The 19,426-nt window shown below is 23.8% G+C and overlaps 4 protein-coding genes across 5 annotated transcripts; 2 read left to right on the top strand and 2 right to left on the bottom strand.

Annotated features, from left to right (window-relative positions):
- Positions 1-1,116, bottom strand: LOC128952707 (RNA-binding protein PNO1-like). The gene is made up of 4 exons (XM_054298141.1): positions 835-1,116; positions 613-762; positions 399-543; positions 1-334 (listed from the first exon to the last, which is right to left on the bottom strand). Exons 1-4 carry the CDS (start codon positions 1,000-1,002, stop codon positions 78-80), a joined length of 720 nt encoding a protein of 239 aa, XP_054154116.1. The 5' UTR covers positions 1,003-1,116; the 3' UTR covers positions 1-77.
- A 104-nt stretch (positions 1,117-1,220) lies between these two features.
- On the top strand, positions 1,221-2,936 carry LOC128966271 (actin maturation protease-like). The gene is made up of 3 exons (XM_054313120.1): positions 1,221-1,811; positions 1,884-2,011; positions 2,380-2,936. Exons 1-3 carry the CDS (start codon positions 1,555-1,557, stop codon positions 2,934-2,936), a joined length of 942 nt encoding a protein of 313 aa, XP_054169095.1. The 5' UTR covers positions 1,221-1,554.
- A 218-nt stretch (positions 2,937-3,154) lies between these two features.
- Positions 3,155-5,005, bottom strand: LOC128951713 (pinin-like). 2 transcript variants are annotated; one of them, XM_054296972.1, is made up of 6 exons: positions 4,649-5,005; positions 4,414-4,572; positions 4,117-4,342; positions 3,892-4,050; positions 3,668-3,806; positions 3,155-3,586 (listed from the first exon to the last, which is right to left on the bottom strand). In XM_054296972.1, the coding sequence occupies exons 1-6, from the start codon at positions 4,762-4,764 to the stop codon at positions 3,201-3,203; spliced, it is 1,185 nt and encodes a 394-aa protein (XP_054152947.1). In that variant the 5' UTR covers positions 4,765-5,005; the 3' UTR covers positions 3,155-3,200. The 2 variants fall into 2 exon arrangements, with proteins under 2 accessions (XP_054152947.1, XP_054152946.1); XM_054296971.1 differs by having other exon boundaries at positions 4,414-4,578; positions 4,649-5,004.
- A 5,997-nt stretch (positions 5,006-11,002) lies between these two features.
- LOC128966270 (neuromedin-U receptor 2-like) lies at positions 11,003-18,844 on the top strand. Its single transcript, XM_054313118.1, has 6 exons — positions 11,003-11,234; positions 12,809-12,928; positions 13,071-13,532; positions 18,039-18,173; positions 18,402-18,439; positions 18,575-18,844. The coding sequence occupies exons 1-6, from the start codon at positions 11,003-11,005 to the stop codon at positions 18,842-18,844; spliced, it is 1,257 nt and encodes a 418-aa protein (XP_054169093.1).
- Positions 18,845-19,426: the final 582 nt, after the last annotated feature.

Here is a 19,426-nt window from a genome sequence, read left to right as displayed (position 1 = left end):
TATTAAATATACTAAATAATGTTAACAAATATTTATTTAAATAAAAATTAATTTACAAAATAAGATGAATTGTGTCACTAGAATCTCTCGGACAGTCGTGCGGCCAATTGTCTCATACTTCCGTATACTTTAGAAGGAGGACTACCGAGAATTAAATTACAAATAGCTGTCCGCGCGGCCCGAGTATTCTGATATGAACCTAATATATGAATCTTAGTGTCGGCCAATACAATGCGGGTTCGGGTCACGTTTTCAATGGTAAACTTAGTTCGGCCACCTTTGCCGGCTATGCGGCCAATGGCTCGCGACAAGTGATCACCTTTTAATGGCTTTACTGTAATAAGAAATCACATATTAGGCATACAATCTTATATTAGAAATCAATTATCAATGCCTACCATCGCGTATCTCAAATGATTCAATGAATAGTTCGTCCAAACGAACCAAAGCTAATGCGTCCTCGACTTCAAAGCCTAAGATAAATGCTTTGACAAAATCAGCCGCTTTTTGAATGGCGCCGATATCTTGTGTATCTTTACATGTCTTTAAAACATAAAATATACCCAAAAATTAATCACAAATACTATATATTACTATATATTTAATACTAACTCTAATTTCGACGACACGACTCTTCAGATTGAATCTGATCTGTAATTTCAAGTGTTGAACAATTGGAGTAAAAATCTTCATCCAATTCTCTTTCAATGGTGTGTATCGATTGGAGGGAACAGCTATTTTGCGTAATTCAAGAGTACCAGACTATTGACAATTAATTAGACGATTACAACCAAACACAACAACAATAAGATGAGAGCTTAGGATAAAACATACCACAAGTTTGTCTTCAGTGATGGGCTTGAAATCGGGAACAGTTTTTCTGGTCACCTCTTGAGTATCAATTTGTATGTCTTCAGACAATTCGACGTCCATTTGTTCGGCTCTTCTCTTAAGTGACTTTTGTGAGTTCACTTCTGTAAAACTTTGATCCGTTTGATCCATAATTGTCGACAAATAAATATCAATAAATCAATTGAAACACTAAAATAAAATGTGGACACAATTCACGTGTTTTATTAAATGTCTATCAATTGACAACATATTGAATGCCATCTATTGGTATAACAGTTACGATAAACAATGAATACATGTATTGAAATGCATTCAATTGAATGGCAATTGAAATAAACAGAAAAATATAGTAAACTTTACAAACATTTTATTGGTTTTAAAGTGTTGTCCAAACAAATGATATAATATTTTATCATATGTTTGACAATCACTGTCTGATTGTGATATACCATCACTGATGGATCCATTCAAACCACGGCTAATATTAAGTGGTATTCATTGTATGAGTTGAGTCATGCGCTGGCAATACATTTCAAGACAATATACTAATTAATCCAAAGGTCTTGAAAGCCATAAATAGACTAAAAGTTTGATAAGTTATTCAAGTCTTGCTTTTTATGTCTATATTTATCTTTAACTTCAATAACAAAATAAAAATATCAGACTTTGTGTGATATATTGATCGGTCTTTGCTTGATATGAATGTCAATGGAAGTGAAGACAAAAGAAAACAGCTCTCAGATGTCATCTGAAGATTGCAATCAATGTCACAACGAGTGGTCTCAAGAATCGTCTAACGGATCAAATGATGACAAAACAAAAAATGACAGTAATTTTGAGATCTCATCCAACGCTTGTACTAAGTATTGGAATTACTTTACTAAAGATTTGGAAGAAGAGGACATTGTAATGATATCGTTGTATAACAACGTCGATAATGTCCTACAATCGGGTCCCAAGTATAACAAATATTATCTATTGTTATTAACAAGTGATATATATCCTCAATATCTTATATATTTAAAATATAGATGTGGTTTAGTGGCACTATTGATGTGTCAGTCATTGGTATTAAATCATAACTCATACCTAACTCAAGAAGATTTGTTTGAATCGGCAAAACAAATGGGTTTCAGCAAAACGGGTGAAATGTTTTCGGGTTTGTATTAATTTTAAAAACAATACTAAAATTATTTAAATAAATGTAAATAAATTTATTTACAAACAGTAAACTACTAGTCTTATTACTTACCGTATTATAAATTTATAAAAATAAAAACTAACTATATATGATAGGCAATATTTTTATCATATAATACAGTATATAAAGATAGACTCTAATAGTTTATTTAAATTAAACTAATGATTAGCTTTTATGGTTAAAAATACTCACAAATTTATAACTTGAGACTAATTTTATGAATCAAATGCTATTCTCTGAAATAAATAAATTTGAAAATAAATTATATAAATATTGCTATTACCGGTAATTGTCTAAAATATAACTTACAAAATGTTTGATTTTAGTTGAAAATATGGCGAAACTAACGCATAGGCTATTATCAGTAGAGACTGAGATCAAAGTCAACTTAAATGAGAGGATCAATGAATTAGTGTCACATTTAGCAAAAGGATTGCCAGTTCTGGTACCTTATGATTCCGATGCCAACCACGAGCCGACTCTTTTGGGCGGTCAGAGAGCGCACTGGGCTATCATACTAGGCTTTTGCATAATTGTTAATAAAAGTAATATAAATAACATTGATTTATGTGGTATTAGAGACCAATACAATCACCAATTATATCATTTAAAACCTAAGCACTTATTAACGAAATGTGTTTTGGATATCATTGATAATAGAAAGTATAAAAAAATTTTGGTTTATGCAAAACAAGGGAAAAGTAAATATTTGCATATTTGGAGTTTTAATCGTTTGTGTCAAAGTAATTGTAATTTAGTTAAAACTAGTCTTAAACTAAATAAATCTGATATTGTATTACCAGAAAATGGTGGTATAATTAAAGGTTTAAATAATCAATGTTTGTTTGTAACAAAAAATGCTATTGTTGATAGTAGACAATAGTACTATACTATAAATAATTAGATATTTCTAAATAAATTTTTTTGATAATTGATTTGTTGTATATGTTTTTTTAAACAATAATTCATGTAAAATATAATTTATGAGATAAAATGTGAGTTTGTTTGATGAGAGTGTGTTATATGATATAAGTCATATCTATAACACATCTAAACCACATTTTCTCAAATAAAGATATCATTAAATTAGAATTAAAAATATATATATAATAATAGGATTAATGTCATGAAAATGTTTGACACCAATTCATTCATCATATATTGGCTCAAACTCTTTATCACCAATGGATTCTTCATTAGTTTGCATCTTAACGTCGCTGGCATTGTCTATAATACTACCATTGAGCGAGTGTTCACCAGTGTTGGCATTTATAGACTCACTTAAGAGTTGAGTCTTATTTAGGTCGTCTGAAATATGATTGCTATTAATGTTAGTTTCATTAACTGATAGTTTCTCATCATTTTGGTCATCATTTTTGTGCTCATCTGTGTTGTTCTCCTTTGCGTTGGATTCATCGTTGACCACGTCTTCCATTTCTTCATCGATGACATCATTTTGCTCTTCCTTTTTGTAGAGTTCATCAATTTCTGCCAATTCTTTTTGAACTTTAGCCCGTTTTTCGGCGACAATCACTGTTTATTAATAATGAATTACATAATTAATTATCGCTAATATAAACAATAAACTGTCTGATAAAGTGTAAGATCTCATACATCTATATTTGTCTTTAGATTCCTGTAATCTCTTTTCAGTTTCTGGCGTTTGTTTTGCGGGCAAATAAAAAATATTTGGTTTGGTTTTTGTTTGGATGTAATTAGACAGATGTTGATGTGAACGCTCCCATTCTCGATGCTGTTAATCAATAATAAATACATCAATTTTATGATATCATTAATTTGACTTTAATTTATGATAAAGTAATACACAATTAACATACAATTTCCACTCTTTCCATCTTATGTTCAATACGTCTGATTTGGGCTTCTTTTTCACGTCTGATTAGAAACAATTCTCGTCTTTCTTTCTTTAAGGCAATCTTTTCTTGTTCTGCCTTTTCATCCAATTTCTTCTCAATTTCCACTCTTTTCATTGTTTGCTATTTTAAGACAATATATACACATTAGTCGTAAACCATTTTAGATAAAACACAATTATCACAAACCGTATCCCTTTTACTGGATTCTTCATTTTGAAACTTTTGAAGAGTACCTAAAATCATACCAAACATACGCTTATTTCGGGCCAAACTCTTATCCTTTTTCTGTTCTTCTAAGGCTTGAGTTCGTGGTTTCACTTCACGAGTGGGCGCCACAACTGATGACTGGACAGTCGGCTTACGGATCGGTTCGTCGAAGTCATTGCTCGACTCTCTCTCACTAATACGTGATCTAATAATACAAATCAATAAATTTATCGATTATTAAGATATGATATGAAATAACAAATGCCTTTCAAATACCGGTTCATATTATTGCCGTAAAACCGTCTCTTTCTTTGCGGTTCATATGACTGTTCGTCGACGACTGAGTTAGACTTCGAGTAATTACTGGCCAACGATGCTGTCGACCGATTCGGTCGATCGACTGATCGTTCTTTGACTACTTTAGTCATGAAATTACTGTTGCTATCCATCAAACAAACAATAAACCATCAGATGATAACATTAAATAACAATTAGTCTCTTAAATACATACTTGGGTTCCCTTCCGGTCACTCTTTTGATGGATTCGTCCACATCTTTAAGGCTTTTCTTGGCCTCCAAGAACTCAGTCTCGAGATTTGCAAACACATTGAATACTTTGGCTGTCATTGTTGTTGTTGTTATTGTTATTGTCCAACAAATGTCTTATAATTAACCACAATAAGCCTAATCGATGAATGTCTTCATGAGTGAAGTAAGTGATCGGTTATCAAATGATTTCAATTGAAATGACAATCAAATTAAAACTATAAATCAAATGCAAATCAATTTCAATGCCTTTTAATTGTTTGCAATGTTTTGTGTGTTTATTAAACCAAACAACACATGAATAACGTGTTTGAAGTATCGAAACCATTGCCCATATGTTTGTGTGTTTGCATTGCATTTGCATTGCATTGACTATCAATACGAGTGAACCCTTAGAGTCGCATATATTGAGTGATAAATATATGAATACGTTTGACATAACTGTGAGTCGGATGCGATGATCACCTCATTTGATCCCATCATTACATCTTCATTGATATCCAATTGATTTTATAAGCATTTCATGTCTTAAAATAAGCACCAAATTGTGTTCAATACAGTGGCCAACAAAACAACTCCATATATGGTTTGACTAATCCATTGAATCTATTATTGAATGGTATCTTAAAAATACAATATTGTATCCAAATTGATGGTCAAAATTAGCCACCGATTGATATCCAAGTTATGATTGTTTGCATATAATTGATGACAAGTTTGGTTTAGAAGACATAATGAACAGTTCATCCGATGATTTAGGACTACGGATAGCTTTGTGTGATTTAATTGAAAGACTGAAGAGATGCGAACAGAAGTGCTCTTATTTGGAAAGATGTAGACATGAGCTCATCAAAGAAGTGGTTAGATTGAGGTCACAGAATCAACTGATGGCCACACATCTCGATAGTATTCATTTTATTAATAACAACAATCAATTATTGGTCGGTCCCGTTGATGACCTCAAGATTGATTGTAAGGATAGAAGTGCTGACGAAGACTATGATTTGAATGGAAGTGATTGTGATAAAGAAGAAAATTGGCAGCAAATTACTATCCGTTTGTTGCATAACTTGAAACGAGAAATATCGGCCAATGATGACAATCAATTGATTAGATTTGATGAACAAGATCTGCGGCTAAATGGCGACGAAACTATTGATACAATTTCCACAAATGATATGCTAAACACTGTCACAACTAATGATACTATATTAACCATAAATGACTCGTTGAGTCCAATTGACGATAAAAAGATCCAAAATAAAAGCAATTATGATATGAATGACAAACAATTGAAAAAACTTGTGATTTCAATGAATGAGATGACAAATGATAGTAATTTAAGCCCACATTTGAGTGTTCAACACATTGATAGCTCTTTAATGAGTTCAAAAAGTGATCACAAATTAAAAAATGCAGCAAAAAATTTTAATAATAGTAATAATAATAATATTAATCATCTAATGAATAGTACAACTCATGAGATGAATAGCTTAGATATGAAGGCAACTACAAACAGCTCTTCATTTATGTCAACCAACAACGATATGGATACTAATAATAATAATAATAATGAATCCATAAAAGCATTTCTCAGTACTATATCTGTTGTCAAACAAGAATTAAATGATGTCTTAATGACACTGAACTCACAAAATGAGAGACTGACCCGATTGAAGGCAAAACAATTAAGAAATTATTTTAATCGACAAATTCATTTGGATTTGACAAACACTCAACAACAACAACAACAACAGTCCTCCAGAACTGATGGCAACAGTAATACATCAAAACGGCAACCGATTAATAATAATCGTCAGAAACAATGATAACTTTTGTTTGTTTTTTATACATAGTTTTTATTTAAAAAAAGAGTAATAATTTATTTTAAATGAATGCATATATTTTATATAAATTTTATTTTACTTATCTATTATATACAGCATATAAATCTATATATATCTGTAATTCATAAACGAACAAATATTAGAGATTGTTATTAATATATATTTATATATACAATTGATTTGAATCATGATTACGAAATTTATAATTTACATTATTAATAATGAAAGTTTCACAAATTTTATAAATCATTAGTGTTTAAGTGTAAATATTAAAGAAAGTTTTCGATATTTTATAATAATTTTATTTGTTACTTAATAATCACTATTTTATAATTTTAAATTGTTTTTAAATATAAATATTCATAGAAATAAATAAAAGTTCTATTAAACAATTTGAATGTTTTCATATGATTTTATAAATGACACGAATTTATTGAACAATTTGTATAATTTTAAATAAATTATATAAATAATAATACAAAATAAATATATTTATTCGTTTAGATATTAATATGAATCCATTAACTAATATCTAAAAAATAATTGCTTTCAACAAAAACATATTAAAATTCTATTTTGTGTAGTGTTTAGTATAAATCATAAAAATATTTAAAGTAATCTTTTTTTGTTAAAATTATTTGTCTCACTTTACTAAATATTTATATACTATTATTAATAAAATAATAAAATATAACAAAATGACAAATTTGATAATATTTCAATATATAATATTTTAATACTATATATTTTTAATATGATACAAATATATAACTTATTTAATTTTTAATATGTTTATAATGAATTTAAAAATTATGAATATTAATTCAAATTTTATCCTATATTTATATACATGTCTAAATATATTTAATTAACAAAATTAGAATATTAATAATAAATTATTATAAATAATCTTTTTTAAACTGAACATCAAATTTTTATTTGAAAACTACTCTATATAATAAATAACAAAAATAGAAATTTTTAATAACTCGGAGTTTATTTGAGTTTTATTTTATTTATTTAAAACGATTTTATTGGTTTTATAATATAAATAGAAATAATTTGAAAGTCTAATTATGTTAATATTATTTAAATTTTATAGGTTTTCATTTTAATATTATAAACTTACAAAATATAAGAATTATTGATTAACATAAACGTAAGTATATTATCTAAATCATACACAAAATCAATATAAATAGACTTGATTTTTTATATGTTATTCAAACATAATTATTGTTTATAAACTATACTGAATATTTATTTATATCTATAATAACAGTAATAATTGTAATCAGATTTGGTTTGTTATAATGTTTAGTTGTAAAAAATATAAACGTATATTCTTAGAAATAACAGAATAAAAAAATCAATAAAACTAATGTATGAATTAAACATAATTTGTTTTCAATGACTAATCTCTTTCAAATTCTTTGTATTAAATAATTTATTATCTTATTTAATGTTAATAATATAGTATTGTATTACTATAATTAATAACAATATAAATGCATAACAATTTATATTAAGAAAGAAAGCAAATACTGTTTATTAATAAAATTTTGTCCTAAAAATTGTTTAATTTTTCATACTTAAAGTCATAATATTTTTAAAGTGATGACATTATCGATCTTTAGGAACATTCATAAAAAGGGATTAAAAAGTACTTGTTTTGTAAAAAAACATTACATTGAATTAAAAAAGTTGTTTTCTTATAAAAATAAAACATTTATAAATAAATGTATTTTCCAAAACATTATTTTAATTTGTCAAACGAAATAACTTAAATATTAAGCGAAACAATAAATAAATAAATAGATAAATAAATCATTAAAATAGATTGATTTGGTCTAATTTATAAGTGATTTATAACTCTAAAAATAAATCTCGTTTATAAATCTATATTTTAATATATTTGTATTTAATTTACTGAATTTACGAATACTTACACTAAATAAATATATAACCTCATTAATTACGATATATACTGTACATATATATTTTTAACAAAAAAAATTATTTATTAAACATCAATGACATATATATTATTTTAAAATTATTTTTAAATATTAGAAATTTGTTTATATAAACAATAATATAATGAAGGAATGTTAACACTAATTACTATTAATAAAAGTTAAAAGTATTAACAAATATTAAATTAATTTGATAAATGCTATTATTTTCAGCAAACGTTAGTTAAGTAAAATCTAAAACAATTCAAATAAAAATTAATTTATTACTGTAAGTACAGCATATAATATATTAGTTTTTAAATTATTGAATCTAATACTTAAATATATTATTGCGAAAAAATCTATTTATAACAATAACAAGAATAGAAAATTTACTATTAATTTAACATTTATTGTTATTAGTGATAAAAGATTATACTGAAATTTGTAAAAAACTGATTAAATTTAACTTTAAATGAAAAAGTCAATGCAATATTTAAAATATAATAATCATTTTATTAAATAAATATATTTCTAAATATTATATATATTTTAAATATCAAAACAAATATTGAAAAATTGCAACACAATATTTTTTTAATCTGACTAACAATAAATGTTTGTTAGTTTTAATATAATAATTATAGTATTATTAGTATTTTATATTAAATCTTTATAGCTAAAATGATTTATTTGTATTTATTTTTATAAAATATATTATATAAACTTTTTATTTTATTTATGTATGTAATAATGTTATTAGTTGTCTAGTATTTTATAAATATATTTAATAATAATTGTTTTTCTAAGTTATATTATTTATTATAAAAATAATTTTATTTTTATTATTTCAAAAGTTATATTTAGTGAAAATTTAGCCAAACATTAGTATAATAATTGTTACTTAATCTTACTAATAGACTGTACTTACACAATCATATTGTTAATGAATTAAAGCAATATTAATAATATAATAAATAGTAATAATACTGTAAATCAATGCAGAGTTTAACTTAGTGCTAAAAAATAAAAAAAATTATTTCAGCAAATTAGCAAATTATGTCACAAAATCATGTGGTTTACATGACTCGTAGTCAACGTAATATTACAACAAACACACAAACAAACAAACAAACAAAAGTATACATGGTTATTTTTTAATTATAGCATAAATAGTAGAAAAAATGATAAAAGAATTATATATATATATATATAACTATAATTATATGTAATTCATTATAAACTATAGCGTTGTGTTTGGTTTGTAGATAATAAACAGGAACTCCTACGCAGACAAGTGTAGAAAAATTGTCATAAACCCGATCCGTACGAGTAATGAATGAAAAGTACAGAATATTCTGTGTTTAGTACTAGAAGTGGCACAAGAATTGCGGGCATTGAGAGTGTGTGTGCACTCTATTAGAGCACACATAACATAACTGTGCGGCACTCGTATGACATGTGATCCACTTGTAAAGCGCAGGTCGGCTTAACTTTCACTAAAACTGGTGGAAAACAGTGAGAGATAAAAAATTATCAGTTATTTTATCAGTAAATTCACTGTCAAAAGCAAAACTTCATTCATAAATAAACTCGACTTCTCTGTCAAATAATTATAATAAAAACTCATTTATAGTACAGTATATTACAACTCATTATTAACAATGATATCTTATTATCAAATGATATCATTGCTATATATTTTTTCTTATTAATTGTGTCACACAATTCTCTATTTTCACATATATTTGATGTGACATTGTCTCGTTTCTTATTAAAAAACAAAAATTATATATATATATATATGTTTTAAAAGTTAATAATATAGTTTTTTATATTTAATATTAAAAATTATTATATTCTAAGAATTTATATGAGACTATTATAACTTGTTTTCTTAATAACAATCAATTAAATAATTATATTTAAATTTATAAAAGTAAATTATTGAAAAAAATATTTTTATTAAGGATATATATATATATATATATATATAACTTTGTAGTAATTTTTGTGTGGCATTATTACATTGTGTTGAAAAATAATCCAAATAAATGTTTGATCAAATAAATATCTAATGTATTGTACATCAAATATGTGCCACAAATATATAAATTGAATCTATTTTTTTTGTCTATTTTTGTTGGTTTTCTAAATCAACTCTATTTTTTAACTGTATGTTTACTACAGTGTATTTATATTGTTTATAAATATATAGTTTATATACATAAGCGATAAGTAATGTGAAAATCGCGTTACAAAACATAAGAAATGATATAATTATAACTTTGTTGGCAACAATTCATCGTCAGTTAATAATACCGTATATATATCTGTCCTCAACAACAATGTTATACATGCTTTCTGTTTGATCTCTATATTATTAATTATATATATTTAATTAAAGTAAAACAACTTTACATTTTATCACTCTTTCAGAAATTTTAACGGCATTTTAAAATTTATTGAATAAAACAATTTAATAAAAATAATTTTTTAAAAAATAGTTGTATAGTAATGAATGAAACAAAAAATCTTGAATATATCGCCACTATTTTGGGACCACAGAGATCATTGTCTCTTTCGTGGTTAATACCGCTAACAGTTGTTTATATAATAATATTAATATTCGGTGTATTGGGGAATGTGGTCACAATACTAGTTATACTACGATTCCGATACATGCAAACAATTACAAACTTATATTTGTGTAATTTGGCCATCACTGATCTCATTACATTGATATGCGGTAAGCTATTAACTTAGAGTTTCATTTAGTTTGTTATGTAATCATATATACATTATATTTATATTTAATGATTGGTTCACCAAAAATGATTTGCTTATATCATTTAATAATTCAATTGTAGTGTTATTATATATTTATTTATTAAAACTAAAAGAGTGTAATTAAGTTATGATTATGTTATAGTATACTGTAATCAGTAAAATTTTACTGGTAATCAATCATTAATTATAATTAATTTTTACTAGTTATAACAATGTTTTAGTGATACTTTTATATATTTACCACATTAAACTATTATTTTCACTTTTTTCATTTATTTATATTTTTTTACATTACTATTACATTTAATTTCCTTCAAAAAAAACACATAGGATTTCATAAAATGTTTTTAATTAAATTTATTTTACTAAAACCAACATTTATAAGCACTAGTAGTTGTTTTTATTTGTTAGTAAAATTACAACAAATCAAAAAATAAGAAATACATTAAAAATGAATATATATATTCATTTATATCAACTATTTTTTTGCTAATGACTACTATTACCGCTAACTTGATGTTCAGGGTTTTTACATTAAATGAATTGCTATTTTTGAGATAAAAATACTTATTTTATAGTGATATTCAAAAGTGGATTCACAGTGATAGTGATCAGTAGTGATGCTTATCATTAAGTTAATCTATAAAAACAACATTTTTAACTTAATATATCGACATTGATATCAATCCTATAGAGTATTCACTATATATCACACCATTTATTATTATATCATTTAACTATCCATAGATGTATGTTAGTTACAATAAATAGTATATACATGACTGGTATAGACTGTCTATAATTTATATAATACATCACTAAAGAAATGCATTTTCAGATCAAGCAATAGATTACCAAACACTACACTAAACCAAAAAGTATTGTCAAAATTTATGTCTTTCAATGTAAAGCCAATAGCAATATATGTCTTAAAGGCTGTATAACTACAGTACTGTTACTTTCATTGAGGCATAAGTGACCCAAATGTAGCACATCTTTGATCACAACATAAAAACATGTTTTACTAAGAATTTTCTGTATCTATAATATTGATATACAAATGCATTCTTACATAAAATTGACAAAAAATGATATATATTTTTAAAGTGCTTTAAAATATTTTCCAAAAATATTGTTTTGGATTTTAAACAATCACTAGTTTTCTAAAACTAATTGTTATTATTGTTTTTTTAATGCCTTCATTTTTATAATCATTTTATATTTTAAGCATAAATTTAACACAATTATTCAAATTTAATAAAACACTGAGACCAGCAATTTTAATGGTTCACTCATCTGTAAACTTTTTTCTTATATCATTGAATAAAATAAAATAATTTTATATGAAAAAACATTTATTATAACTTTTATGTAAAAATATAAAACATATATTCATTATATTATATTTTATATATTTTGTAAAATATCTTTAAATAGTTTTTTTTAAATAAATCAGACAAATTAGACTTTTGGAAATTGAGTTGTATATAAAAAAGAGTTATTATAACTATTGTTTATATAACTATTGCTCAGGTATGCCATTAGAATTGTATACACTATGGCACCAGTATCCGTTTTCATTGGGAGTAACCATATGTCGACTTAAATCACTAGTTCCTGAAAGTACAGCCAACGCATCTGTTTTAACATTAGGTAAGTGCCATCACTAAAGAAAACAAAAATTGAATTATAAATTACAGGAAAAAATTATTTGTTAATGTTTTGCGTCAATGATATCGGTGTTAAATAAATGTCTCAATGGATTACTTTGTGTGTATTGATTGACAATATATAGTAACCTTTACTTTGGAGCGATATATGGCTATCTGTGGTTCGCCTAAAGTACCGAATTCGCAGTCATTGTTCAACACTAAGGATGAAATGTCTCGCATTAAGAGAATAGCCATCAGAAACATTGTCATCATTTGGATCTTCTCGTTGATCGGTGCCATACCATTGTCATTGTTCACACAAATCAATTATCTGTTTGTCGACTCTAAGCCCTTGTATGAAAGCGCGTGGTGTGGACTGCCTTTTAATCAGCCAAACCTTCACTGGGAGACTATAATGTTGTCGTCAACCATAATATTTTTTCTCATCCCATTGACTATTATATCGCTTCTCTATTACCGAATCGCCAGAAAACTGAAAAGAGCCACAAAACTGGATCCACTGAATCATCCGGATCTACATTTGGCAGATCACAGAACATCCCGTAAGATAATGCAGTCGCGAAAGATTGTCATCAGAATGTTGGGTATGATTTAGATTTGCTTTAGAAATACCTTTTATTTTTTATCAACACATTAATAGTGTTTAGCTCACAGTCGGGTATAAGCATTAACTCTAATTTTATTAGTTTCTCTGTCATTCATATTACCAGAAAAAGTGATAAAAATAAAAATGTTTTCTATGTCTTATACCACAAATCTCTCTCTCTCTCTCTCTCTCTCTCCAAATGTCGACTTATTTCTATAATATAGTAAAAGCTAATAATGTAATAATACAGAATAATACAATTTTTAGCCATAGATTTAGGCATAAAACAAAACCAAAAGTAATTGAGGATTAAAATGATGACTCAGTTGATCACACTTTAACTCTGGTTTCCCATTTCTAACTGCTTTTGATATTATATTTTCATTTTAATAACAAATTATAATTTCTATATTTTTATATATAATCGCTTCTAATATTTCTAATCAATTCTGTAAATATTGAGACTTAATCTTGTTTTTTGTTTACCATTTCATTATTATTCAAATCTTATTATTTTTATTATAATATCATATTATTATTAATAAACACTATTATCATGTTATTGTTTTTTAAGCAATTTTTTCTCGGCAGCGTTCAAAACGTATTATATAACATAAATGACAAATAGAGTATAATAATTTTATATTATATATCAATATTTATACAGTATATAAATTATATATAAGTATGTAAGTGTTATAAATCCAGTACAAGTATTAACTGTATATACTATTTATATTATAAATAAAATAACAAATTAAAGAAAAAAATAACTTCTAAATAATTCTAAATAAATGTATGATAATACTGTATCTATATATAAAATACTATTTTAATCTTAAAAACTGGTTATTGTGAACTAATTATGCTAGATATTTTTTTATAAATTGTTACAAATTATAATTTAATATGTTATTATATATTATCTGTTATAAATTAAGATATTGGATGTTTGAATTACTATATAATTGCAAATCAAATATATCATTGATTTGATAATTATAATTAACATGGTAAATGTAAAATGATTTAGAGTTTAATATAATTCAACTATTAATGAACATAAAAATAGTTATTTGTTGACTTTATTTTAATTAATGTTTAATATACATATTTATTTATACAATACTTTTATATTAATTATCTTTTATTGAAATTTAAGTTAATTAATATTTACATTTAATAGTACATATAAAGAACTGAGAATTGAATTTATCAAACTTTATATTATGATATTACTGATAAATCCTTTGAAAACAATTAATTATTATTTTTAATTTTAAAAATTAATTAGTTTGGTAACTGGGAGGCAACACATTTAATAATTAATAACTTTAGTATAATCGTATTAATAATTCATTTTAATATTATATTATTCATGATTACTCATTGATTAGTTAAATTATATCAATAAATTATAACGAAACAATTTTTATGTTATGATAGAAAATTTGTTCATTAAAAATTAATTAAAATTATATAACTTATTTACTAATTGTTAGATAACAATGATTTTAGTGGCACTTATCATACAGTAATTTTCATCCCTTTAATTATATAAACATTGGTCCTCAATATATTCATCCCTTTAATTATATAAACATTGGTCCTCAATATAAAAAAATATTATATACATTAAGTTTTTTCTACAAAGTAATTAATAAAATTAACTTAAAAATTTATTCATTTCAATTTACAATTTACTATAGAGTATCAAATATTGAACATGTTTTTATTTTTACAAAAAAAATATTTTAACTATTTATAGTTATGTGGAATATTAATACAGAGTTGTATAATATTTATACTATAATTTAAAATAGGCGTTAGACAACTATAAAATTTAAATTATTTTTACATATCGTAATCATTAAGAAAAATAATATTTTATTCATATTTATTAAATGATTAAATCAGATTTTATTAAGTCGATTATTACAGATAGTTGTAATAATACTGTAGTATTACCGGTAAATATTAATTATTTAGTTTGACATTAATTTTTTAAATGAATACTTAGAAGAATTTAACATGGTATTATATTTAATAATTATAATCATCATTAATTGTTTTAAACTAATTTATATGTAAAAATGTCTTTAAAATTATTATATTATTAATTAATTTTAGTTTAATGTTTTCTATTGTGCAATAAAAATACAATTTCTCTGTTTAACTTTAAAAATTAAAATATTACATTCAGTAAAATAATTGTAAGATTGAAATTTACTACTTTAAATTATAAAATACATTATTTTAATTATTTCATACAAATATATTTAAGGGTTAAGCATTGTTTTGGATCTTAGAAGGTATGGGTAAAAATGAAAAAATCTTTGGGGTATAGAATGGGTGTAACTTTTTATTACATTTTCAAAATCCCAAAATCCCAAAAATTCTATAAATACTTTATTTTAATGACATTTTTTAAATAAAATAATATTATTTTGGCTTAATTTTAACGTAGTTTAAACTATTTTACAAATTTTTATTAAATAATTCAATTTAAATATTTTAATTTTTATAAGAGGGGGTCAACTTCACATTGTTTTTAAGCGACAATTTTTTTGATATATACACTTATTTAAAAAATTTATAAATTAAATTATATCCTGTTTTTATCAAAATATTTATTTGAAATATATAAATATTTTTCAATTATAAGATTAAAAAGTTTTAAAACAAAGTTTCTCACAAAATATTTGAAAATATGGATCAAAATACAAATATAATTTTTGAAATAAATCTCATATAAGCCACATATTGTTTGAGTGAATGGATTTTTTTACATTAAATGTTATTTGGATTTTTGTCAATATTTGTATTTTGAAATCATAAATAAAACATTCAAAACATATTTGCTAACTGTTAATAAAAATGAGATTTTTTGGTCAACAAATTAGGAAATAATATGGATTTTAATAAAAATATGTAAAATAAATCTAACTTTTAAAGTATAAACTTAAATAAAATTAAATAATATATCAGTGAATATAAAATTATTTTTTTATTTATCTAATGGAGTGTATTATAAAAGAACTGAAATGTAAAAATATATATTTCATATAAAAATTATTTTTGAAATTTTTTAGACAACTAATTTTTTTGACAATTTATAATTATTTAATTTTTAAACTAAGTGTCAAATACAAATATTAATGCTAATAAGTTATATAATAAGGTATAGACTGTAAATGAAAAGTTAAATATATGTATTATAAACAAAAACTATTGTCATTTTTAGTGCATTTAATTTATTTAAAATGTAGACATATTATAACATGCATTATTGGTTATAGTAACCTATTATTATGTATTGTTTGTGTATGAATATCATATAAATAAATTTACATTTATATAGTAAAAATTGACATTCTATTAGTTATGCAAACATTTATAATCTAATACAAAAAAATACGAGTTTATGAGTAATTTAATAAATTTTTAAAAGGCTTAAGGTTATAAAAATTTAAATTATCTAAATTTCAAAGTTTAATTTAGTTAATTATAATTCAATGAGATTAACTAAACTTGTTTTTAATTTATAAATTTTTTAAATAAATTATATTAAATAAGTATGTTTTTGTTAAATTTTTAATTAATAATAAAAAATTGACATTGTTCATAGTTTTTAATGAAGTTTACATACAAAGAAAAAATTACTAATAAGTATAAGTTAGAAACTATTTTTTCATTATTAGAAAATTTATATTTACCCAACGCTAATATTATAACGCTATTGTGTAATATATTCTGTATAAATAGTAACACAATTTTTAAATCAATCCATTTATCGATTTTATTAAATTTTTATAATATAACAAAATAGACAAATTGTTTTCAAATTTCAGACACGCATTCAAACCATTCAATACAATCAGTCATTCATTTTTTATTAGCCATTCATTGATGTCTTAATACAATTAACTTTAATGTTGATTATTGTATGTTTTATATTAAAACAAACAATTTCAAGCTAACTATCCCTTCTGTGGTTTACTTTATTTATAAAGTATAACTTTTTCAAGTTGTCAATTGTCATACTGTTTAAACTGTGTTTTATTAAAAAATAGTTTAAAAATAGGAAATTAATTTTAAAACGTGTCGATCAATTTTATTATGATATCCAAGTTTTATATCCACATATAAAATATTTTAGTATTATTATTATTACCACTATATATTAACCATTTATATATTATTACAATATTTTTATTATATTATCATATTTTTATCATAATACTTAAAATTTATTTTATTTTTTGAATACTAAAATCATCATGTTATATTTATAAATGCTATAAAAACCAATTGATATCAATACTGAATAATAGTGATTATACCAATTATAGTAAATGTGTGTCAGATGAAGCTTATAATCATTGAATGTATTTTAGTGACCAATAATTGCTATTCTTGTCTAACATTTATTTTTATATTACTTTATATACCGTATCTAAAGTTGTATTTTGTCTAACATTACCATCTGTTTCCTTATCTATAGTTTGCATTGTCATTGTATTTTCATTATGTTGGTGTCCATTTCACGCCCAGAGACTACTGTTCCTCTATATTAGCCTTTACTCGACCTGGACTAACACATTACGCCAAGTCAACCAGGTCTTATTTCTATTAGCAGGTAATTAACGCTATAAATTTGTTTATTAAATGTTTAGTTTGTATAATAATCACTGGATTCTAGCATTGAATATTTAATTATATTGAATATTTACATTATATTTATTATTTGTTGTAAATAAATTGCAACATTAAAAATCCTAAAATCACATCACAACTGAAAAACTAATATAAAGTTAAAAAATAATTTCAAAGTTCAATAGTTAAAGCATTTCTTATTTAATGATAGGTTGTCTCTATTATCTGAACAGTTCGTTGAATCCATTGGTAAGTAAATACAAATACTTGAGTTACAATTTGAAATAAGATTATTAATTTTATCACTGAGTGCTTAGCACTGAATCCATAAAATAATTGAATTTTATATTATTTCTTTCTCAAAAAAAAAACAAAACAAAAAAGATATATTCAGTATTATCGACCAGATTTAGGGCCGCATTTATCCTATACGTCAACGGTTGCTGTGCTGTCAACACAAGTCAAACGCCGAGTGCCACAAATAGTCGGGTCCGCAATAAGGCCAGCGGTAGTAAAAGTAATAGTAATAATAACAATTCGGTGGTCGGCGGCGGAGGACAACCCATGACTCAGACAGTAGCCAAACATTGTGATAACAATGGTGTGTCAACAAAAGTACACTGGTCAAAAAATCCAGCTTTCCTTGATAAATAACTATTTTTAAAATTTAATGTTTATATTATTTAAAATAATTTAATATTTTGTTTAAAATATATTTTAAATACTGTATAAATCTCACGTCTTATGATAAATATAATCAAATTTATAAAATATTCAAATGTAATATCAATAATAAATTTTTCTAATTTTTGTGATATTTAATGTTAAATTTATAAGAATAAATATATAATTTTACGCATTCATTATTTTTAAATATTGTTGATATTACAAATGTAAATTTACTATTTGTTTACTAGTTATGTGTGTTATATTAGATTTATTGTACAATAAACTACTATTTTATCTATTATAAGTTATTATAATAAACTATATTACTGTTAACTAAAGTACTTTAAAATTATGTAACATATAAACTGTATTTTTATATAAAAAAATAAAAATTTTAAATTGTATATACTCTATAAATTGGTAAAATATAATCAGTAAATTTAATATAAAAATAATTTAATATCATAATTCATTTAACTAAAATGAATTTTATTGAAACATCATTAAATAAATTGATGTTTTATAGTATTAAGGTATTTATATAACAATAATATAAAATACTATAAA

This window comes from Oppia nitens, unplaced genomic scaffold (genome assembly GCF_028296485.1).
Source record: "Oppia nitens isolate AA-2021 unplaced genomic scaffold, nextdenovo-longstitch-racon4-pilon3 scaffold1_pilon_pilon_pilon, whole genome shotgun sequence".
In the NCBI taxonomy this organism is placed as follows: Eukaryota; Metazoa; Arthropoda; class Arachnida; order Sarcoptiformes; family Oppiidae; genus Oppia; species Oppia nitens.
The sequence above is the reverse complement of the archived record's forward strand: the minus strand, read 5'-3'. Positions and strand labels throughout refer to the sequence as shown.